At 53.2% G+C, this 22,782-nt stretch overlaps 9 protein-coding genes across 9 annotated transcripts; 4 read left to right on the forward strand and 5 right to left on the reverse strand.

Annotated features, from left to right (window-relative positions):
* Window positions 1–342: 342 nt before the first annotated feature.
* Window positions 343–607, reverse strand: J4E86_009326 (uncharacterized protein; the record flags this gene model as incomplete). Its single annotated transcript, XM_051449832.1, has 2 exons — window positions 343–373; window positions 405–607. 2 exons carry the CDS (start codon window positions 605–607, stop codon window positions 343–345), a joined length of 234 nt encoding a protein of 77 aa, XP_051299169.1.
* Window positions 608–1,998: 1,391 nt separating this feature from the next.
* J4E86_009327 (uncharacterized protein) lies at window positions 1,999–3,213 on the forward strand (the record flags this gene model as incomplete). Its single annotated transcript, XM_051449833.1, has 4 exons — window positions 1,999–2,031; window positions 2,165–2,603; window positions 2,660–2,815; window positions 2,867–3,213. The coding sequence occupies 4 exons, from the start codon at window positions 1,999–2,001 to the stop codon at window positions 3,211–3,213; spliced, it is 975 nt and encodes a 324-aa protein (XP_051299170.1).
* Window positions 3,214–4,482: 1,269 nt separating this feature from the next.
* On the forward strand, window positions 4,483–5,184 carry J4E86_009328 (uncharacterized protein; the record flags this gene model as incomplete). The annotated part of the gene is made up of 3 exons (XM_051449834.1): window positions 4,483–4,527; window positions 4,581–5,031; window positions 5,096–5,184. 3 exons carry the CDS (start codon window positions 4,483–4,485, stop codon window positions 5,182–5,184), a joined length of 585 nt encoding a protein of 194 aa, XP_051299171.1.
* A 347-nt stretch (window positions 5,185–5,531) lies between these two features.
* On the forward strand, window positions 5,532–7,415 carry J4E86_009329 (uncharacterized protein; the record flags this gene model as incomplete). The annotated part of the gene is made up of 2 exons (XM_051449835.1): window positions 5,532–5,668; window positions 5,693–7,415. The coding sequence occupies 2 exons, from the start codon at window positions 5,532–5,534 to the stop codon at window positions 7,413–7,415; spliced, it is 1,860 nt and encodes a 619-aa protein (XP_051299172.1).
* A 462-nt stretch (window positions 7,416–7,877) lies between these two features.
* On the forward strand, window positions 7,878–8,293 carry J4E86_009330 (uncharacterized protein; the record flags this gene model as incomplete). The annotated part of the gene is made up of 2 exons (XM_051449836.1): window positions 7,878–8,237; window positions 8,282–8,293. The coding sequence occupies 2 exons, from the start codon at window positions 7,878–7,880 to the stop codon at window positions 8,291–8,293; spliced, it is 372 nt and encodes a 123-aa protein (XP_051299173.1).
* Window positions 8,294–8,721: 428 nt separating this feature from the next.
* On the reverse strand, window positions 8,722–11,372 carry J4E86_009331 (uncharacterized protein; the record flags this gene model as incomplete). The annotated part of the gene is made up of 2 exons (XM_051449837.1): window positions 8,722–10,532; window positions 10,664–11,372. 2 exons carry the CDS (start codon window positions 11,370–11,372, stop codon window positions 8,722–8,724), a joined length of 2,520 nt encoding a protein of 839 aa, XP_051299174.1.
* Window positions 11,373–11,756: 384 nt separating this feature from the next.
* Window positions 11,757–13,361, reverse strand: J4E86_009332 (uncharacterized protein; the record flags this gene model as incomplete). Its single annotated transcript, XM_051449838.1, has 1 exon — window positions 11,757–13,361. One exon carries the CDS (start codon window positions 13,359–13,361, stop codon window positions 11,757–11,759), a length of 1,605 nt encoding a protein of 534 aa, XP_051299175.1.
* Window positions 13,362–17,077: 3,716 nt separating this feature from the next.
* J4E86_009333 (uncharacterized protein) lies at window positions 17,078–19,121 on the reverse strand (the record flags this gene model as incomplete). The annotated part of the gene is made up of 2 exons (XM_051449839.1): window positions 17,078–18,373; window positions 18,432–19,121. The coding sequence occupies 2 exons, from the start codon at window positions 19,119–19,121 to the stop codon at window positions 17,078–17,080; spliced, it is 1,986 nt and encodes a 661-aa protein (XP_051299176.1).
* A 385-nt stretch (window positions 19,122–19,506) lies between these two features.
* J4E86_009334 (uncharacterized protein) lies at window positions 19,507–22,318 on the reverse strand (the record flags this gene model as incomplete). The annotated part of the gene is made up of 2 exons (XM_051449840.1): window positions 19,507–22,066; window positions 22,257–22,318. 2 exons carry the CDS (start codon window positions 22,316–22,318, stop codon window positions 19,507–19,509), a joined length of 2,622 nt encoding a protein of 873 aa, XP_051299177.1.
* Between the last annotated feature and the right edge of the window lie 464 nt (window positions 22,319–22,782).

Here is a 22,782-nt window from a genome sequence, read left to right on the forward strand (position 1 = left end):
ACCAAAATTCCCCATTCTAACTCTCCTCATCCCGTCCCTTTTCCTTCTCCAGAGCCACAGGATCCACTTCCTGCTTCCTCTTCGCAATCCGGAACATACCACCATGATACCACAACGCCAACACTGCAGCCATCGCCGACAAAGCCGACGGCACAACCATCGCCACTTTCAAAACCACACTATACTGCCCCTCAGGCGCGCTCACCACTTTACTAACTGCCATACCGATTCCCCCGAGACTGTTCACGAACGCGGGAAAGAAAACCCAGTTTATCAACCACTGAACCTTCCTCTGGTATTTCCACCATAGATACAACCACCCTAGTAGACCTACGCAGCAGGCTAGGGCACAGAGATAAAATGAACCCGGGATCTGTATAGCTGTAGGTGGAAGGTTATCGTACACATCAGAACAGTCCCAGTATTCTTCGCACTCTATGCATCCTGCATATTCGTCGACGCTGTTGAGCTGTGGAAAGAATGAGGGGAGGAGGATGTAGCCGAGGAGGGTACACCAGGAGAAGATCTGCGCGAGGACTCTGTCGGTGTAGGAAACGCTGTCGTTGTAGGATGCGGGTTTCAAGAAGGATCGCAGGCTAAAGGGCATGGTGTTGTTGCGCGGTTTTCGCTGGTGTGATCTACGCGTTGGGTTTTCGCGTTTCGTGCTGGTGAAACTTGGGTTGGGTATTACGTCATCGCTTGGGCGCGGCGAGGCGAGACGGCGCTCGCGCGTTGTGTTTACCTCAACAAATTCTGGGCTCACGGCACGGTTCTTGGTGTTTGCATCAACCTTTCCTTCACGACGAAAAAATCGCTTTTGGTACTTGTGAGGCCTGGGATGGATGTTGCGTCATTGTTTTGACCCTTCAGGGCGGCGCTCGCGCGTTGTGTCTGCCCCAACTGTAAGGCGATCCAAACCACCACACCAACGATCTCTGTGCCTCCATCGACCTTTCCTTCTCGATGGAAGAATCGCTTTTGGAAGTGGTGAGGCCTGTAACGGGCATCACATCGCCGCTTTGGCGCACGACCAGGCGGGGCGGCGCTGGCGGGTTGTCTCTGCCTTGACGATCTCTGTGCCTACGGCACGGTTTCTGGTGCATCAATCACATCGACCTTTCCTTCGCGATGGAAGAATTGATTTTGAAACGATAGAGTACGAGACTGTTGTTGGTGCCTGTTTCGAGTACCTGTAATGCTGCGGCGTGATGATGCTACGACGTCGGGACGTCTTCACAACTGATCACCATCACAAGGCTGACGGAAACTGAGCGGCAGCTGATGTGACCGCTACCAAAAGTCTACGAAGCCAGAGACATTCGAGAGGAAGAAGAAGAAGCACAAGAAGACCTTTAAAGCACGACATGTTTGCGACACCAGCCCGATTGTCACACCATCTGGCCGTGAGATTATAGGTCCGAAAAAGCGATCTCATTCACGTTCTGGAAACACGAAAAGACGTTGAGGCCGGCTGAACAGGAAAGATCTTCACAAATAACAGTCAAATGCTTGCATGTAACAGCCTCGCCATTGAGCCATATCCTTTCCGGCGCGGAGCAACCGTATACTAGCACTCACAAGATACAGCCTCGCATAGTATCGGCAGCACTCCATCGGGTTCGGCTTCGATCCTTCGGTTTCGGCGCCGTCCATTCACATACCGCCCAACGAAGATCCCTGTCTTGTCCTATACACCCATGTCGTTCCAAACGACTTCTGTGACTGCAGGTCCCGCCATGCAGACATACTGATTATTTCCGTCTATATTGCCAGCCGAGCAGTCGGGTGTGCCAGTGGTATGATCGCAGCAATCAGGTACCTTTGCCACATGGAGGAAGGTAAAACGGACGTGTTATCGGGTCCGTCTTACCAGTTGGTATACACCCAAGCGATGGCCTCGAATTTGGAATCGCTACATAATAGGTTTTATCTGATCCTTTTCTCTCTGCGTAGTTCTCTTCGACTGCTTCATGGTGTATTCGCCATTTCTCCTCCATCATGGCTAACAGCGTTGCTCCAGAGCATGTAATCGTACGTTTCATGTACTTTTCTTTTCTGACATGACTCTGCTAACGTATCTGCAAAGCCCATCGAGGCGACCCTTATGGCCTTGGCCATATTCTTGGCTTCTGGTCGACTGGTTCCCCGCCTTTTACAACGACAGTATCCTACTGTTAGCGACAGTCTCTTGATAGCGTCTATCCTGGATGCTATTGGCCTTTTCGTCACCGACTACCTGACGTACATATGGGGTGGCATGACGGATGATGCAGAGGCATCGACAGCTCGTGTGATCGCTCTCAAGAAGGTGCAATTCGCCGGCAATGCATTCTACGACACTGGCATCTACTGGCCAAAGTTGGCAATCCTCGCGCTATACTTTAGGCTTATCCCTCCGACAATGCCGTGGTTGCGAAAAGCACTTTACGCAGTGACCCTTTTCACTGGAAGTGCCATGGTATCGACATTCTTTCTCGACACTTTCTGGTGCGGGCGCCAGGTCTCTTCGAATTGGTCCCCTGATGAGGCAGCCTGTAATACCTTCAGCTCCAAAGAGGTTTTCAGGATCGACTGGAGCCTTAATATCACTTCCGACGTGTTCAGTGAGCAATCTTATATCATCCAGAGAGTGCATGAATCACTAACATCGGACCAACAGTCTTCGCGTTGCCATTCCCCCTACTTCGTTCACTACAGCTCCGGCGTCGCCAGATCTGGGGTCTTGTAGCGACATTCTCACTTGGCATCGTCACGATCGCAATGAGTGTTCTTCGGTTCGCAACGATAGAGGTCATATATGCCTGGACCAACGTCTGTCAGTGCATGCAGTCAAACAAAACTTGAACTGTCGCTAACACATCTATAGACGTCCTTTCCATGACCGAAATGGCCGTCGCCATCATGGTAGTCTCATTGCCGTCGATGAGATCTTTCCTACGACGCGGCAGCCTCTTCTCCTCGAACAAGAAATCGCACTCTTCTGGGTCTCGCACGTATGGACACCAAACACCCGCATCCGGGTCGCACAACTTTTTGCGTCCTTCCAGAAGAGGCAAGCACACCGCCCGCGTGCACACAGATGAAGACTCGGGCAGCGAAGTAGAACTGAACACCATGTCAAGGAAAGATGTCATCTACGAGACGCGCCGCGTTAGCGTGCAGTTTTCAAAGTCGCCTGATGAGGAACACGAGATTTCTGCCAAGTACCCATGAGGGTGGTTCAGGAGTCAATTCCATTTAGATGTAACTAGTCGCTAATAGCAGCAAAAGCAAAATTTATTCGAAGGATTGAACAAAATCTGTCTATACGAGGTTTAGCAGCCGGGTCATCTCAACATTGTAGTGTTACTTAATAGACCCTTGCCGTTGGGCTGACCACTCGCATCAACCCGGAATGATTGCGCTACCATCCCGCCCACTGCGGACCGCACACGCCACCAAAACGCCGCCGAGCGGTATATTCTTCCAGCCGAGCCGCAATAGTCCATGGCTCCGTGAGTTTCAATCACCTTTGCAAATACTCTTGACTGTGCCGCATTGCTGCCGTCGAAGCTGTGGATCGGCATTGGCCGAAGGGTCTGCATGCGGGAGGCCTCGTTTGGCAAAATTCATCCACCGGTTCGCCTAACCGAACACCAAAGGAAGCTACGATGCTTGACCAAGCTTATCAGCAGCGAAGGGCCGAACAAAACATAACCACGAATCAGAGGTTACACAGCCTTGATGCTCAATCAGATATCCGTTGCACAACCCAGGAAATAAGACCTCACACGCTCGTCCCATGCGCCTGAAGACCCCCTCCCACCACAGACCGAACCCACCGACACGGTACAGCCGTGTGTAAAGCGCAAGGATCACAGTTGGAATCAGCCCATCTAACACGGCAGCTAGAACGCCTCAATTATAGGCAAACTTCCGCGCGCCTGCATGCAGGGCTCACCCATTGCCATGCGATTCGACAATTCGAGGACAGAAGTCCGACCCCAGTTTCGCATGATAGGCGGTAGAATTCTTCGCCCAGACATACCCTCAGAAGCTATGGTATAATGGATGCGCGGCAGAATATAGTACCCTGCATGCTATGGGAATTGGCTCAATATACATACTCCTTGCAGTACGCTGATTGAAGCGAGTGCGGCGCAACTATCTATCCAACGGCTTTTATCCTGACTGTTTCGTGACTGTCTCTGTCACACCACAGGAGCAGCGAAGATGGCACACTACATTGATGGGAAAGACTGCATGGTAAGTTGGTCGGTGATACAACAAGAGATCTTCGAAGGGGAAACACGATGCTGACTTGTCACAATGTGATAGATCTCAGAATGGATCCTCCTGATCTTCGCATACTGTTTCGTTGCGGCGCGCATGTACACGCGTTTGTTTCGTCTGCGCTCGAGGTTGGACGCGTCGGATTATCTATTGTTGGCTTCTGCGCTGGTTGCGTTGGGGTTGATCATTTGCGATACGCTTACGTATCAGATGGGTGTGCTGGATGAGTATGAGACGTCGGAGAAACTGTCGAAGGTGAGTTGTTCTTTTGGTTGTCGCACTCTACGCACATCTAACACGTTGTGCAGATCTCATTTGCCTCGAACTACTTCTACGATGTCGGCATGGGCTTCCCCAAACTCAGCATGCTGGCTTTCTACTGGGCGTTCTTCAACCTCGCTGGTCACCCGGGACTGCGCAAGATGCTCTTCGGTATTACGGCTTTTGTCGTCGCGAGCTACCTGACTATCCTCTTCGACGATACCTTCTTCTGCGGTACACCTGTATCTGTGCAGTGGTCTCAAGAAGAGGGCGCGTGCTCCGTTTTCTACGCGCCAGAGCCGTTTATCCTGAACTTTACTCTCAACTTGGCTTGCTACCTGGCTGTCTACGCGGTTCCTGTTGTGCTCCTGATGAAGGGTGTATTGAGGTCGTCGGCTGGTGTTGGTCTTACATTCGCGCTCGGTGCGCTCACTATTGCGTCGAGCATTGTGCGCTTCGCTTGCCTCAAGATTGGGACAGGACAAGAGAACCTTGTTTGTAAGTGCACCTTCTGGATACTATGTATAATATGCGCGACGATCAAGCTAACCTGTTCTCGCAGATCCTTTGAGCATGGTGGAGATGACTCTTTCGATCATTGTTGTTGCGCTGCCGGGACTCAAGCCACTTGCGAGAAATGCGAAAGTCTAGGTAGCAGACAGATGGTGGTTAGTTTTGACGAAGAAAATTTGCGATTACCAAACATAGATTGGAGCGGCGAATGAATTTTCACTGGCCTTAATGCTCATAATAGAATACTCAGGCAGTCGCGGTCTTATGCGACTTGAAACATGTTCATGCCTAATTGGCCACTGTACAAGGCCGTGAGATCAGATCTTAGCGGGGTCGATTGCCCACCTGGGCAGGTGTAAGCCATCATACTGGCGTGTTGATGCCTTCCCTTCCATTTGATCTAATTTCGAACTCTACCCCGCTATCTATCACCACACTACACGTATCATACCCTTGGATCGTATACGATTATGTCTTCGATCACGATGCCTTCCGACAAACAGCATCATCGGATTCGCGGCCTAGCTGCGCTCAGGCATCTGAGGCAAGGCGTACGCTCAACCTTCTCAAGGCACCCGCAGGCTACATTATCTGCTTCAGGTAGCGGACCAGCCTCCTCAATGTACGCCGAAAGACTACTTTCTAGAAACCAGATCCGTGTTCTCCATGTCCAACCTTCTTCTATACGATATCGACGAATAGAATGCGAACTCAAGCTTGTCAACCTCGACGAAGCACCTGTTTACAATGCTCTATCGTATGTTTGGGGGGTCGACCCACCCAAGGTCACGATCATATGCAACGGTCAACGCCTCAAGATCCGACCAGAACTTTCGTATGCTCTTGTGAGGCTGAGGCTCAAAGAAACTACGCAAATTATCTGGGCCGACGCTCTTTGCATCAACGAGGCCGACGACCAAGAGAAGAGCCATCAAGTTCCCCCAATGAGCAAGATCTTCTCGCAGGCAACACAGGTCAATGTTTGGCTCGGTCACGGTGATGATAGCGTCATAAGAGAAGCGTTTCGGTGTTGCAAATTGATCGCGGATGCATGCAACGAGTTCAGCCTGAAACACGACATCAATCTGGACGGCGATGAAACCCACAGAGTAGTAGAAGTCCCAATGATCATCTTCACGCCTATGTTGAGTATGAGTCTGACAGATCTGTTCGAGCGCCCGCTATTCTCAAGAGTTTGGTGTATACAGGAAGTCAAGTTAGCGCAAGATGCTCTAGTAGTTTGGGGCGAACAATGCCTCCCGTGGGCGGAGGTCGGCCAGGCAGCGCAGTGGATTTTCGACAGGCAATTTGGAAGTGATGACACCAATAAAGATCTGGGAAGTTCATTCGAAGAGATCAGTGTTATGGGGGTAGATTCCATTTACGAGTTGGATCCTGTCAACTGTTCAGTTCTCGAAGTGTTACAAAAATTCCGCGAGTTCCAATCAACGGATCCCAGGGACAAGGTGTACGGCCTGATTGGTCTTTCTGGATTTCAACCAGACAGAAATCTGATGATGCCGGACTATACAAAGAGTACCGCACAGGTTTTCACCGATACGGCGTTGCATACCATCACTAGAAACAAACACCTACTGGTCTTTGCGCACGTAGCACACCATGCAGATTACGACGGAGATGACGATTACCGATCATGGGCACCACGTTGGGACATTCCCCGAGATACAGTTTCCATAGGTCAGGGCGTCGTGGTTCTTAAAAGTGGCGCCTGTAGCGGACGTGAAGCCCAATTCGTCGTTACTAAACATCCTGAGGGTGAGCAATTATGCCTCACCGGTATCATTCACGCCAAAGTAACTACCGTCGATAAGGTATTCGACTTGGAATCTTCCACTAAGCTTGAGGGCCTTCAAATGTATCCCGAAGTCGTTGAGGCTTACAAAGGGATAGATTGGAATAACCCCATGAGCGACGTGGCCTTGCCAGTATTAGCTCGGACACTTACTGTAGATGACACGACGAGAAACTCTACTAAGTTAGGTAGCGAGTCAGGCCACGCCCGCTACGAAGAATTCAGACGCTACCTCGAATGGTACCGTGACCCAAAGGCAGAGTTTGACAGCTTGAGTGGCGACGCACTTCAATGCCACAACCAAATAGGGATTCTCTGCGGCGGCTACCGCTTCTTTCGGACAGAAGAGAAAGACTTCGGCATCGGTCCAGCGTGTATGCGTGAGGGTGATGTTGTCGTGGTGTTCTACGGGGGTAGTGCGCCATGCGTGTTGCGACCGAAAGGCGACAGATATCTCCTGCTAGGCAACGCATATGTCGACAGTATTATGAACGGCGAGCTCGTAAAGGAGGTTGAAGAAGGCAAGCGACAAGAGCAAGAATTCTGTCTCATCTAGACAAGCGGCGGTGCTTGACCCTTCTGCATGTGCAGACGCTTCATCTTCGGCGACAAGTTCCACCCCGCGTTCCCCCACACCCCAACCTCCGCCATCCTGAACCACAAGCATCAAGCAACGAAACGAGTCGCACTGGGCGGTTTCTCGGCGAGCTGTATGCCGATCAGCATTACAGCGTGCCTCCACCGTGTTCTTTTAATTTATCGCGTTCCTGTCGCGTCGCTAACAACCCTGGCGCTTAATATGGAAAGCGGAACATCAACGCGGAGACGTCATGGGACCTGGCGCAAAGTGAAAAGGACAGAACGCAAGAAAAATGGATGATGGAATATATAGTCGGAATGGGACTGTGATAATTTACAGGCTCTACACGCAATTGAGAATTCGTAACCTTCACCACTGTATCCTCAGATCGTCTGGCATCATTCCACTTCAGCATATAGACCCTCGGTTGATAGCAACATGCGATTCTTCTCGCTCCTACCACCAGCGCTCCTCGCAGCAACCGCCTACGCCAACTCAGACCCCTCACCCCCATCCTCCACACCCGCCGCCGACGAGCCCACGCCCATAGGCGCCCTCTGGACCGCCCAATGGGACGCCACAACCCTGCAACCCTACACCCAACACTGTCACTCCAAAAACACCTACAACGCCAGAATCTACAAGCTCAACGAACTCTACCCGGACCTAAAAGACGCTGCCCCCCAACTAAAAGTCTTCTACAACAAGCAACTTTACGCCGGGTCCTGGGGCGGCATCGACGTGCACGGCACCGGCCGCGAACTCATACAGATGAACATGGCCGATATGCCGTATAAAGTGCGGGAGTGGTTGAAGACTGAGATGCTGCAGAGGCATTATAGTGTGCAGGATGATATGGTGTTTTTTGCGCCGGGCGCGATTTACCCGATTTTGCCGTTGTGGGTTGATGATGCTGAGGAGGCGGGGTGTGAGGGTGTGTTTGATGGGTTGGAGAGTTATTCGAATGAGCCGAGGGATGGGGCGGTGATTGGGAAGGTTGGGCATACGAATACGGGGGAGAAGGAGGTTAGGTTTACGGTGGAGGCGTTGAAGGTTAAGGCGAAGAGTGAGAGGAATGAGTTGTAGGAAGTGAGATGGTGGTGCGACTTGTCTTTTGTATTGTTTTAGTGGGAAGCTCTAAGAGGGCATTCATGTTGTTGTGCTAGTTATGGTGTTCGTTCTTGTTTGACAATACATCGCTATGGGGTATCATTAAATCAATTCCATGGATTCAACGCCGTACAGAGCACTTTATATCCCGCGTGATAACGAGGCGATGCCTTTACATGACAACATCGAACATGTGTCCTTCATGCTGTGCAGGGCAGCTCTTCGCTTTGTGTCCTACCTCTTTGCAAACATAACAAGCCAACGGGGCTTTCACCTTCGGCTTCTTGGCTGGCTTGCTTGTCTGCTCGGAAAAAGACACGTTTGCGGTACCGTTGATTGGAGGTAGAATGGTGGGTTGATCAATCAAAGTAGGCACGCTATTGACACCTTGGCCCCCCGGAGGCGCTGGACGTAAAGCTTTCTTCTTTGGCGCTCTGATTGGTTTAGCAGGCCTTGGAGGAGCAACGGCGTCCATGGAAGGTGCAGTGGCCTCTGGATGTACAGCAGTGGTGTCGTTCGCAACCTCTTTTGCTTTCGGTTTACGAGGGGCTGGAAGCTTAACCACAACCTTTGCGGGTGCAGGTGTTGGTGGCGGCGGTTTACTCGTCACTTCAATCTTCGGCGCAGGCCCTGTACCAGCGTGAGGCGGGGATATATTATCGGCGGTGGCTTCGGCATGCTTCGTAGGACAATCGCGGGCGAAATGGCCTTGCTCGTTGCAGGTGTAGCAGGTGGCTGGTGGACGAGTGGCCTTCTTCTTGGCCTTTTTCGGAATTGCTGAATTAGTGGCGATCGAGGGCTCGGCGGACGGCGTGTTCGCTGAGTAGGGCTCCAAAACCTCCTCTTCGTTCTCGTACCCGTTCGCATTGCCTGCTTCTGCGAAGGCTTCGGCTTGTTGTTCTGCAGCAGCCTTTGCGTCACGCTCTGCCATTTCCCTGTTGAGACGCTCGACCGTCTCCTTGGTGACACGTTGTATAGTCTCCCTAGTAACACGTTCCACTGTCTCTCTGGCCACGCGCTCTAACATTTCCCTGGCCTCGCGTTCTGCCGTCTCTTTTGCTTCCAGTTCGGCGCGGAAGTTGGCCTCCTGTGCTGCGAGTACCTCGGCCTCTCGTTCTTTGGCTTCACGTTCCGCCCGTTTTTGAGCCTCGTGTGCTGCGTATTCTTCAGCTTCTCGTATTTCACGCTCCCTCGCATCGAGCGCAGCACGCTCTTTTGCTTCACGCTTGGTCTTTGCTTTCGTTTCTTTCTCAGCCTTTTGTTTTGCTTCTTGCTCGGCAGCCTCCTGGACTTTCTGGGCGTCTTGTTCGGGAGCGTTCTGTTCTTGGACTTCATGCTCTTCTGCCACCTTCTCTTCAGCAACCTTCTTCCGAGCTGCCTTCTTCTCCCTGGCCTCCTGCTCGCGAGCTTCCTTCTTCTTTTCCGCTACTAGTCGGGCAGCTTCTTGCGCAGCTGCGAGCTCTCGTGCAGCTTTCGCCGCTTCGGCTTTTTCTTTCGCCGCCTTTTCCTGCGAAGCCTTCTCTGCAGCTTCTTGGGCGAGCTTGGCCTGTTCTTCACGTTCTGCTTTCCGTCGCGCCGCCTCGGCTTTGCGCTCCTGTTTCTGTCGCTCGGCTTCCTGCTTACGCGCAAGCTCTTCCGCTGCCCGCTTTGCGGCCTCCTCTTCCGCGTTGTGTGGTTGCTCTGCCTCATCTCCATTGGTTTGCTCCTCGTCCTGGTCTCGCTCGACCGAGTCGGATCCTTCCGGATCAGAGTGGCGTTTAGTCGTCTGAGGCTTCTTTCCGCCCTTGCCTTTCTTTCCCTTTCCCTTCTTTGGCGCCACGCCAGTGCCGTGAAAATTGAACGGGTGAATTGGGGATGACGCTTCGATCTTCTTCTTACAACCCCGGCAGGCAACAGCTCCGCCACTTGGACAGCGATAACTGTATTCCTGTACGTGAGCAGCGCAAAACAGGCAAGTTTGTCTCCCATTCTTTCCTTCCCACCCTAGATCCATAATGGAGTCGTCGTCGGGACGTAACCCAGCCTTCCGGAGTTCAGAATCATAATCGCGTTGCAAGCTGATGACCCATAATTGCGCCATGGCGCGCTTCTTTTTGGGTCGACAATACGTATACCATCACCCTCTGCTTGTCGAGCCGCAGCCGCCTTCTTCAGTCGCTCGACACATTGCTTGTTGATGTCTTCGATGGCCGACTTCCTGGCCCTTTCTTCAGCGTTACGTCTAGCCGCAGCTTCGAAGTTCTCGCGTCTTCGGAGCAACTCTGCCAAGAGGATTTCCTCCGGGTCGTAGCTGTCAAAGCCGTCAAAGCCACGACCGAAGCGGCCACCTCCAAAGCTAAGGCCATAGCCGCCGGAGTAGTATTCGTAATCACTGTCGTCGTCGTACTCGTACTCGTATTCGTCCTCGTAGAAAGCCTCTGTCTCTGCCCACGCTTGCTCCTGCGCCGCCCTTCGCATGGCCGCCGCACGGCGATCCGATTCGGCCTGAGCACGAATCCTCTCTGCGGATTGCTTCTGCCGCCATGCATTCGGGTTCCGCATGTATTCGGCATGTTCCCTCCTGTAGGTGTCCCATTGTGTCCTTATACTGCTATACGACTGATCGTAGCGCGTCTTGCCTTTGGGGTCTCTCAAAATGTCGTAGGCTTCTTGGATTCGTCGGAAGTCGGCTGCATCGACAGCTTCGCCTGGCGCCTTCTTGTCGGGATGGTGGAGGAGAGCGAGGCGGTGGAAGGCGGTCTTGATCTCGGCACTAGAGGCTGCTGGGCTCACTTCGAGGTCCGCGTACGCGTCTGGTAGCTTGGGCTTCGCGGGGCCCTCCATGGTTGGGTTGGAGTTGGGATTGTCGTGGCTGTGGGATGGGTGGGCGGTGCGGAAGAGCCTTTCTCGCGGATAAGTCGAGCGCGTAGCCCTTTGGAAATGGAGTACAGGAATGAGTACCTGCAGCCTCACAGCGATTCATCGCTTTGGACGCTCGAAACTTCTAGACAAACGCGTCGTAGCGTGGCGGCAGGGGTGGCACGGATCAAACGCGTTATCAGGTGGTCTTATCTCCGCACTGTCACTACCTAGGTAGTGAAGAAGCTGTGGACCTGGTCTACCCCACACGCGACTCCCAGATTTTCTTGTAGCACTAAAGCGAATGCATTACTACTTAAAATAGTTTTCTCACATACCATGAGACGAGATAGCGCCCAGAGTGTGCCCTCACTCCACAGCCTTGACCTTACGATCACCCTCATCCCCATGCGCATACGCATACGCATCAATACTATGTTTCGCAAACGCCCTCGCGGGCAACCCCTCAGCAAACATGATATCCAACTCCTCATACGTCCTGCCCTTCGTCTCCGGAAGACGGAAGAACGTCCAAACGAAAAAGATCAACGCGCCTCCACCCCAGAAGAAGCCCGTCTTGCCCTTCCAATCACCCGCAGTGGGGTTCAACATGTACGGGTTGATCACATTGGTGAGGATCTGCGCGATGTAGTAGCTGATGCGAGCCAGACACACACTCTTACTGCGCAGACGCGTGGACGAGACTTCTCCGACGATGGCATAGCAGATGGGTCCGACGGTCATGTAGTACCAGAAGAGCCAGATGATCATCATAGCAGCTTGTGCATAGTTGCCGCCGGACGAGTCGCCGGCGCCTACGCTGATGAAACCGACGATAAAGAGGATGGCTGCTAGACCACCGAGGCCCCAGAGGTAAAGCTTTCGACGGCCGATGTAGCTCATGAGGACCCAGGAGATTAGTGTGCCGACTGATGCCATGCCAAGACCGCCAACAGACATCTTGAAGGAGATGGAGGTGGAGACTCCTGCTTGGACAAAGAAATACGTGGGAGTGCCGCCCATGACGGAGCCGCAGATGGGTTGGGCTGCAAAGACCATGCACGCGATTTCTGTGCGGCGGCGGTCGATGCCTTTGAAACATTGAAGGTAGGATGTGTTTTCCTCAAGTGACTTCTCCAGTTCATTCGTGCGGACCATCATCGCGACCTTTTGCTTAGCCATGTCACGTTGGGAGACAGACCCAAGACGGATGAGCATTTGCTCGGCCAGTTCGAGATTGCCGGTGCGAACGTGGTACCATGGGGACTCGGGTGCCATCCAGAGGATTGCAAAGAGTGGGATAGGCCATGCCCATTGGATGGCAAAAGGTATCCGGTATGCCCATTGTGTGTTGTTGCCTGAGAACGCCGACTGCACTCCAGCGGAGATGAGTTGTCCGAATGCCCAACAAAGGTTGACGTATACGGTGAGGTATCCTCGCAGAGCTAGTGGGCACACCTCACTGGCGTAGGCAGGCGCCATGGTCGCGAAGACACCCCAGGGTATACCGCAGAGAAACTGACCGACGAGGAGGACGGGAGCGTTGGGCGCGAAGAAAGAGATGAAGATCAGCGCGCAGATGGAGGCAAGCGATACCAGCAAGACGGGACGGTAACCGAATCGATGGATAAAGTACCCGTTCGCAAACGCGCCGATGATGGTGCCCACGCTCACAGCATTGCTAAGTCCGTTCTGCCACGATGCCGTGATCTCGTACGTCCCAGTGCCTTGATTGAATTCTCCGTATTTGCGCGAGAAGGACGGCTGTGCGAAGAAGGAGCTCATCAAGACGATGTCGTATCCTTCCATGATGATGCAGGTGGATAGCAATACCGACCAGAGCACAGCTTTGGGGTATTTGCGAATGGCTTGCATCAACGTCATCTCGTGCTCCTCGTCGGCTGCCGCCTTGGCCTGGTCGAAGGTAACCTCATGGTGTTCCATGGTTGCCGCCTTTTCGTCCATGTTTGCCATGATGGATCGGATTGGATCGGTGCGTGCACCAGGTATGTAGAAGCAAAAAGAAGACAGCGGACCAAAGAGTCCGAACGTAGACCTCAGAAGCTGTTGGTTGTGGTCGAGTATGTGGATCTACGGATATGGCCACGGTATATACATAGTTGGCCATCCTGCACCAAGCCGCTCAATCATCCATGCATGGAACATGGCTGCTACCCCAGGTTTTCTCCACCGGAACACAACTACCCCATGGGGTGCATGCCAGGCTTGGCCTGTTCCTGCGAAGGCCAAACTCCGGTGGAGATGTTCCTAGACGCGGCATTTTCCAGGAAGACGCGTGCGGGGCGTGACCACTCTACCGGTAGCGTGGATCCTTCACTAAGGCCCCCGATGGAGAAGCGCCGTGAGGCTCCGGCGTCTATTGTGCCGAAGAATACGAGAACTTGGCCGTTGTCAGTCATGGTACTACCGTGATCGTGGGCTTGCTGGCATGACCGAGGTATTGTGAGGGCGGGTGACACGCTAAGCGGAAACTGTAGGGAACCTGTTTCCAGGATCTACTCTTCCGATGAGATGAGATGTGGTGAAAGCTTAAGGTCGGAGACGTTGCATGATACAGACTGCATGATATTCATATTATCGCTCTTTCGTAAGAAGTCGAAGCAGGTTTATATAAGACCGTTCGATGCCCCATGTGTGACCCGCGTCTTGCGCAGAAGACGGTGAATTGGCGTCTGGACTTGATGAAATCCCAGAGCTTTTGGCTAGAATTGAGATCCCTTCTTTCGCAATCCGCACCGGAGCTGCTTCATGCTCTAGACTGCCGACATTGGCAATGTATGCGGACATCTTATGCCCCATACGCACATACGTCTGTACTAGCTCATCGTCCAGTGGCCGGTCAAGATGGAGGAACGATGGTTCCGGTTCCTCGTCTGAATCTGAACCAATGGCTTCAACGGCTTCGGGAAGATGCATGCAGACGCAGAAGGCCCAAAGTATGAGTGTCGCAATGTAAATCGCATATGGCTCGAACAGGCTGCTACAACTGTACCTGCGAACGTGCCAAAAAAGGGCCCCACAGTGCACCAGACACAGTCTAGCTTTGCAGTGATCTCGAATCACCCATTGTAGGACCTGAACGCGCGCCGTCGCGAATGACTGTCCGTCTTCCGCATTGACTAGCGCGGCTTCGTTGGATGCAGATCCCGATGCGAACCGCTGTATGGCGCTAGTGGGCGCAAGTATGATCAGGCGAGCTAGATGCAGCTGGAGAACGGTGTGGTGCTCGAAACCCGAGTGGCGTGCGACCTTACTATTCGCAGGCCAATGCAAAACATCCAAGCTATCACAGGCGCTGTTACGCCACTTGATGGAAGACCGCGTTGTCGGCGACCAGTCTTGTTGTGTGGGTGGTGGCATATCGCTACGTCGCTGTGGTGTAGATGTTGGTATCCATGAGTTAAGACGAATGCGATCTCGGGCCAGAACGTCCCGGGTATGGCGATAGATGGCACTGACAAGTAAGCTCATGCTGAACTCTCCTAGATTGACGGGTAGCCGCTTTTCCACGTAGATCATCTCTAGTGCTTCCATAAAGGTAACACTTGTGAGACGCCTTTGATTATGTCGAATCAAGCTTGGTTGATCCCATACATCCTCGTGACATGGCAACAATACGTCAATATCGTCGAACTGGATGAGAGGCTTGGCCTGAAACTGATACACGAATATCGTATCGAGTGTCTGTTGCAGTTAGCTACGCGTCTTTCGAACACAATAAGAACAAATTACCCAAACCATCATCCCAGTACGAACCATTGCCTCTCTGGACAGCCATTCACGAAAGTCTGAGTTTTGCTCAGAATCAGCCGTCCTTGTCAGATCGTAAGACTTCTTCGTCTGCACAAGTAGATGGAGTGTGTGGCAGCCCTCTACTAGATAGTGTCGTTCTACATGGGCACGTTCTACCAGAACTTTCTTACCCGAATGCAGCATGTAAGCGATATTCAGGATGCCAGCTTGTAGAATCCGTAGATCTGGGTGGGCAACGAACCGGGAACAGCTCGGGCTGTAATCGACGTCCTCGTTACCTGCCGAACCTTGTACGTCTAGTCCATACTTGCTTCGGGTCAGAATAGTACTCAGCAGGCCAGATAGAGATTCGCTTGTTTGGGAATGCTGCAATAGCCGTGAGTACTTTGAGCCGATAACAGAGACGGCGATTAGCAAGAGCCAGCTCCTGGAAGCATCTTGGGCGAAGGAAGACCTCCGCAGGAAGGGGAATACTGGGTGGAAATGGTCAAAGTATTGGCGAACAGAAATTACGACTTGCTCATACGTAGGAAAGTTCGAAGCGCTCATATCGACTAGGCTATCGCGACCTTCAGCAGCAATGCCTTCCAGCAGAGATTGATAGGCTGCCGGTGGACACAACTTGTCTTCGTCAGAGGTATCAAGCGATGCAGAAGCATCATTGGCTTCCGCATCTTGCAAGTCGATGGTTTCTTCTGAGCAAATCGAGTGTTGCGATCTGCCACCGAACGGGGCTCTGGCACCTGCCCCATCAACGTAGTATCTGTTTTCCGACGTCGATGTAGATATTACGGAGGCAATATCCTTTGACTGCTGGTCTGTATCAGGTATGATTCTATTCGGATCTAATGAATGTGATGTTGTGGTGATCGCAGGTATTGAGGGTGTTGTTGGCGCGATGGAACTAGTCCATTGCTCCACGGTGCCATTAGCTTGGCCTCCGAAGTTTGCGAGTAGTGCATCCAGGTCAATGGGGCCTGAGTATTGGGGCGATAACCAGTTCACGTCTGAAAGACTCAAACCAGGCATGCCGAATGGGTCAGAAGCGAGCAAGTTGTTGTCGATGTTGCTATTCCACGCCCATGCATTGACAGAGGACTGTCCTATTGCATCGTTAAAGTCCGCTGTCCTGAACTCGCCATTGTTGTCTCGATTGACATTGTTCGGATGCAGGTCTCCAGTACTGAAGGGGTCTGTGGATTCATTCGCGCCAGAATCCGCCGTTCTGCCTCGCGCACTGCGAAGTGCCGGGTACTGGCAGCTATAGCCACGTTGCAAGCACCTGGAACATTTTGGACCGCGCGAACATTTGACGCGATCTGAAGCGCATCGAAAGCACGCGCGTGATGCGGGAAGCTGAGTCGTAACGTCGCTGTGGTCATTGTGCGCTGCGATGTGACGGGTGAGGACATCACGGCGTGAGAAGGACTTGTGGCAGGAAGGGCAGGGGTACGGCCGTTCGCGCGTGTGGATCCTCATGTGTCGTACGAGGTGCTCTTGCTTCCCGAAACCGCGACCGCATATTGAACACACTGCATTCGACCGTTCCTGTGCTCCGGGAGATGTCATCGTCTGGAAAGGTCGAAGCAGGTATCGTGCGGAGAGGGCGTCAATATATGCCCAGGCAGCTCGAACTCGAGGTCAGACAAAGGACAAGGCATCCCAGTCATTATGGTCACCCAGCCAAGATGCATGCGGGGGCAGGAGCGATGGGATCTAGTGGCAGGCGGAGGATGGCGTGGCTTATAACTGGGAAGTAAACACGAGCTTGGAAGGGTGGGGCTCGCACGGGCTGCAAACATCAAGGTCACCTTCGACATGGCAACGATTACTCAACGAAGAAGAGAATGCGCGTTGGAGTCAAGTAAGCCCTAATAGAGGAATAGATTGTTCAACTAGAGTCTGTCGACATCATCTCATACGCGCTCGAACACCGGCATAACCTCCAACGGACTCTCAACCTCAACATCCTTCCCACCATCCCACGTCTCTCCACCCCAAAAGCTCTTCCACTTCTTGCCACCCTCCAGTGGCGGAAGATAAACCTTCGTCTTCGTCTGGCCCTTCGCCAGCACCGGACAAATCAAATACTTGTCTCCGTACATATACTGCTCTTCCACCTCCCAAGACCTGCTATCCTGCGGGAACTCATAGAACAGCGCCCTCATAACCGGCGAACCCTTCTGATGCGCTTCCTCCATAAGCTTCCTCGTGTACTCACGTAGATCCTCGCGGATACCCATATACTTCTTGCAGATCTCGTAGACAGCGGGGCCGTACGACCAGACTTCGTTGTCTGCGCCGCTGCGGCAGGATGGGCTATCTGCGGTCTTGGGTTGGCGTGGCTCGCGGTCGCCGTGTAGGCGCATGACAGGGCAAAAGGTGCCCCATTGGAACCAGCGCACGAATAGTTCGCGGAACGCCTCATCATCGGGGTTGCCGCCGTGGAAACCTCCTATGTCGGTTGTCCACCAGGGTAGACCTGAGAGACCCATGTTGAGGCCTGCGGCGAGTTGGTTACGGAACGTGCCCCAGGAAGAGGAGATGTCGCCGCTCCATACGAGGGCGCCATAGCGTTGGCTACCGGCCCATGCGCAGCGGACTAGGTTGACGATGTTCTTTTGGCCTTCTGCCTCCATGCCTTCGTAGAATGCGCGCGAGTATTCTCGGGGATAGATGTTGCCGATTTGTACGTTGGGGCCGAGGTGGTAGCGGTAGTTGTCGAAGTCGTAGTGTCGGTACTCTGGCTCTGCTTCATCCAGCCAGAATACTTTGATGCCTTTCTTGTAGTAGCTCTGCTTCGCTTTGTTCCACACGTAGTCCCGCGCAGCAGGGTTCGTTGAATCAAAATGAACCGTTTGGCCTTGGAACGTCATGGCTGTTCGTACACCACGCTCAGTCCTGATGAGCAGACCCTTCTCGACCATTTCCTCGTAGTTTTCTGATCGACGGTCTACAGTTGGCCAAATGGATATCATGAGCTCGATCTTCAGCTCTTCGAGTTCTTTGACCATGGCATCGGGATCGGGCCAATACTTTGGATCGAACTTCCAGTCTCCTTGCATGGTCCAGTGGAAGAAGTCGATTACGATGAGATCAATAGGGAGATTCCTTTTTCGGTACTCGCGTGCGACTTGAAGAAGTTCTTCTTGGGTCTGGTAGCGCAGCTTGCATTGCCAGAAGCCTAGACCGTATTCTGGCATCATTGGTACCTGAAATAACATGTTTTTAGCTTTTTACTCACCTCATGGCGTGAACATTGGGACTTACCTTCCCAGTGGCATCGGCATACGACTCGACAATCTGCACTGGTGTATCGCCAGCTACAACCCAGTAATCCAAGACTTTGGTCGACAGCGCCTCGAAACTCATGATGTTCTTGCCAAACACCACATTGCCAATCGACGGGTTATTCCACAAGAAGCCATACCCAAGCGATGAGACCGCAAAGGGTACGCTGGCCTGGGAGTTCCGGTGCGCAAGTTCCAGTTGCGTGCCCTTGATATCAAGGTAAGGTTGCTGATACTGTCCCATTCCATAGATCTTCTCCTTGGGATCCAGACTCTCGAATCGAGCGGTAAGCTTGTAGTCGCCTCCATGAATAGGATAAAATTCCCGGGCTTCGACTTCCAGCGCGCTGCATTTGGGGTCGACAATATCGCGGCGGTTACGGGCGTATTCTTCCAAGAGAACTTTACCGCTGGTGTTTGAGATCGTGATCTTGCCTCGCTTACTGATGGTGGCTTTGACGAGGCCATTGGTCAGGGTTGCTGACTCGTCGCTGTTGGCAATTTCGATGTTGGCAGAAACCTTGGGTTGTGGAAGGAGCGCCCAGTCTTCCTGTGGCATGGTGGGCATCTTGGTGGAACGAACGCGGACTGCGTTCTTGCCCCAGGGCTCGATCCATAGCTGCTCGGCATCGTATGTGAAAACAAGGCGGTTATCCTTCGATGTGAACATGATGTAGTTATCGGAGTAGCCGTGCAAAGCTTACGGATACGTGTAGCTGCCCCAGACATGGAGGGGCATAGACACGTCTTTTACATTGTAGCAGCTCCACGTACGCTTACCGATGCTACGGGTACTCGCGATTGGGAAACCCGCCGTTTGCATTTCCCCGGTGGCACGTTTCGTGAGTGAAGTCATACAACCTCCCAAGTGTGTGGAGAGGGGCTTCTCCATCGGAGTCTCCACCGGGATACGCGCCGCGTGCTAGTCCTGGACACGTCGATCTGGCGGGGTTGGCCTTGGCATGGGGAACGCCTCATTAATGAACAACGGCATGTGCATGGATTCCTACACTATGCCGACAGCTCCACCTATCGTACTGAATCGTAGTCTGATTTTACTTCCGCCAATAGGTCTGGACAAACTCATGTGCCCAGTCAATGACCCCCGCCTTCCAATCACCCAATGATTCCTCGACGAGCCCTTCCCATTCTCTCGCTGCCTCGTCTTCACCCTTGGCACCACCAACACCCTTTCCTAGCCACATACGCTCTTGAACCTTTCTTACGCTACCTTCCCTCTCTACCTTGATATCGGGGATGTTGGCTCCTTGCATGAGAGCAAAAAGGTTGAGTATGAGGTTCGAGGACTTGCGCAAGGTAGACCATGCTGTGTAGGAGTACTCTTTGAAGACAAGATAGTTTGGGTGCTGCACTCCACCCATGCCTTCAATCATCTCGCGACAAAGCTTCATAGCTGGTGCAAAAGGCTTTGGGTCTCTTCCCAGAATGTATCCAAAGTCTACGTGGAAGAAGGCACCCGATGGGGCAAGCAGGAGGTTGTCGAGATGGCGATCGCCAACACCTAGAAGGTAGGTTATTACACAGTAGCCAGCGCAGGACTTGATGTAAGTGTCCATTGCCTCCTTCCGAACGCCGAGTGGTGCGCTATCGTCAGGGTTATTAGCGCGCAGGTAGGCCAGTAGGGAGCCCTTGTGCTTCTGGCACGCTGCTGCAATGCTCATCGAAGGCACGAACTGGAAGGCGCCAGCGGAGGTGGAAGTAGCGAGAATACGGTAGGGTGTTAGCTTGAGATCCAGATTCTCTTTGCGAAGAAGTCGATCCATCAATGTGATGATTTGAATGACGAGTTGATCCTGCCGTAGGTCATCGCCAGTCTTGAATATGATTGGATATGGATTCGACGTTGTGGTCTTGAAGGATAGCACCATAGGTAGCAAAGATGATTTTAGAACATTGCAGTCTTCCGTTGATATCCCGGTGATGTACACAGATGGATCGAGGGGCAGAGGAAGTGGGTCGAAATTGGTGAGTTCGTTCTTCGGGTCAGCAATCGCCTTCTTGAGACGGGCAAGCTTGGTAGGCCGATCCCCTCCACCGAAGCGCACATCTTTCGATATTTTGGCCAAGATGGTGAGCAGCTCGCCCTGACGCTGGAAGGTCTTGCGGGTTTCGACACCTTCAGGCGTCTTCTCCAGCTCGACCATGAAGTCGTATTCGACCTTGGCGAAGAGTTCACGATGTTCTGGCTCCTGGTCGGTGCTGAAGTCGCTGATCTCCACCATGAGATACCAATGTAGGAAGTTGCCCAATGTGAAGCTGTTGGCTGCGCGAGTAACCAGAAAACGCGCTAGCGACGAATCATCACCTTCGCCTGGTGCTTCATACTTGAGTGCTTGCACCAGTTGTAGAAGGTAGAGCTGGAGCTCTTCGTCGTCGGCTTTCTTCAAGCGCTCGACAGCGTAGCTTCGTACTACGGGGTGGTCGAAGTGGGGTCCAAGGAGTTCGAGCGCGTCGTCGACATCTATTTCTGCCCACTTATCGAGCAAGGGTGCAGCTTGCCGGGCTTCTCGCGGGTTCTTCCAGTTCACGCACTTGACGAACTTGGTCAAGGCCCGCTTGTCGCGTAGCAAGAAGTATCTGAACTTCCAAATATCGTCTCGTTCGTGTGATGTGATCTCCTCGAGCGGTCCCTTAGAGAGCAGCAGGTTGAGCTTATCTCGAACGTGTACGTTGGGCTTGCGGTCGCGGTCGAGTGAATCGGTCTGCTGGCTGCGCATCAACTCGCGATGCTTGTCTTCGGCAGGGTTCACTCGTCGGCCGACTTCAGGGTCGTAAATCTTGATGAGCCGTCCTGCATCCGCATCGCCGTATCCAATACCGTCGATGTCGATACCTGGTCCAAATGACACTTCGGGTGGAGGACGCAGCCTCACATCGGCTTCGGCTGGCAATCGCAAGTCTGATACGGGGGGCGGTGGGTATTCGACGTCGGAGAAGACGATGGCGTGGTCGAAACGGGGCAGTTCGATGTCGAGATAGAAGAGTTCCTGGTCTTCGCCGTCTGCAGAGCCGTTCGTTCCGTTCGTCTTGCTCTGGCGGTTCAAAGCCGCAGCCTCGGCCTTGAGCGCTTCCTTCCGTATTTGCATCATCTTCTTGTATACCAGTCCGTCGAGCCAGTTGTTGGTCGGCAGATCGCCCATCTCCTGCTTCTTCAGCAAGCCTTCTAGTCTCTCCATCTCGGCGACCTGCTCATCCACGGTATCTTCAACGACCTGCGCCTTTCTACTCTTACGCGCCGGCGGTATTACCCACGGAGTTGTAGTGTTGGTCAGGCCATCTGCTGCCTTGAAGCGGTGTATCCGACAGCGTTGTCTGCCCTTGTGGAGCGTGTTGTCGTTGTCGAAGAGAGGTATGGTTGTGCCACCAAAGGGCACGGCATGGAGACTCGAGTCGGTGTCTTCGGCAGGCGATAGGTCCCATATCGTGATGGCTATCTGGGCGGAGGCGGGGAGGTTCGCATACGTCACGGGGAGCTGCAGCCATTCGTTCCAGATGCGCGCGTTCTTGAAGGACTTGTAGGCGGTTTGGACGGGCACGGTAAGGGGCTTGCTATCCGCCCATATCTGCGCAGTAACATACAGCTCAAAGTTTGGGCTAGGCACTTGTCAGTACTCCTCTCTCCTCTCTCACCAGGTGAGAGGCGACCCACTTGATATTCGAAGCTCGGTGCCTAAGGTCCGGCCTCTTCAACAACACCGAGTACGGGATGGGCTTCTGGTTCCCATCAAGACGATCTCTGCATTACTCAGCACGACTTCAGTACTACTACAGCGAGGATGCCTACATTCTGACATGGACCGCCAACTCGGTCAGGTCGAGAGACGTCGCAAAGTTGAAGGCTTCCATCGTGCGCAGTGGGGAAGCTGGATGCTACGGCATGCCATGGGTGTGAGGCATGTGCAAGTCTTATCGCCTACCAGCACATGACAGGTTTCGAGGGTGCTAGCGGGAACGCCCGTTCATCGCATCGTCTGGCGGGGTGAAGGAGAGACACTTGCACTGCGCACTGGATGAAGCCATGCGGGTCAGAAGCTCCACAAGCCGACGCGCATGCAGGGGTCCGCGAATGGAAAGAGCCCTTTCGCGTGCTGCACGGCTTGGCTGACGAGCGCGGTCGCACTTGCCTCTAGCAAGTCGCGCTAGCCTCTGCACATTCGGCAACCGCGTCCCAGGCACAGGACATCGCCCGCATCACCACCACCATTGCCCTGCCATACCCCTCCAACGCTCCCTTACTCGCTTTCACTTTCACGACGCGGCATGGCGCGTCTCAACACACACCTCTCGGCTACCCCCCAGACACGCGCTTC

The sequence above is a fragment of the Alternaria arbusti genome, assembly GCF_024043155.1.
Source record: "Alternaria arbusti strain BMP 1465 chromosome Unknown scaffold_16, whole genome shotgun sequence".
Lineage (NCBI taxonomy): Eukaryota > Fungi > Ascomycota > Dothideomycetes > Pleosporales > Pleosporaceae > Alternaria > Alternaria arbusti.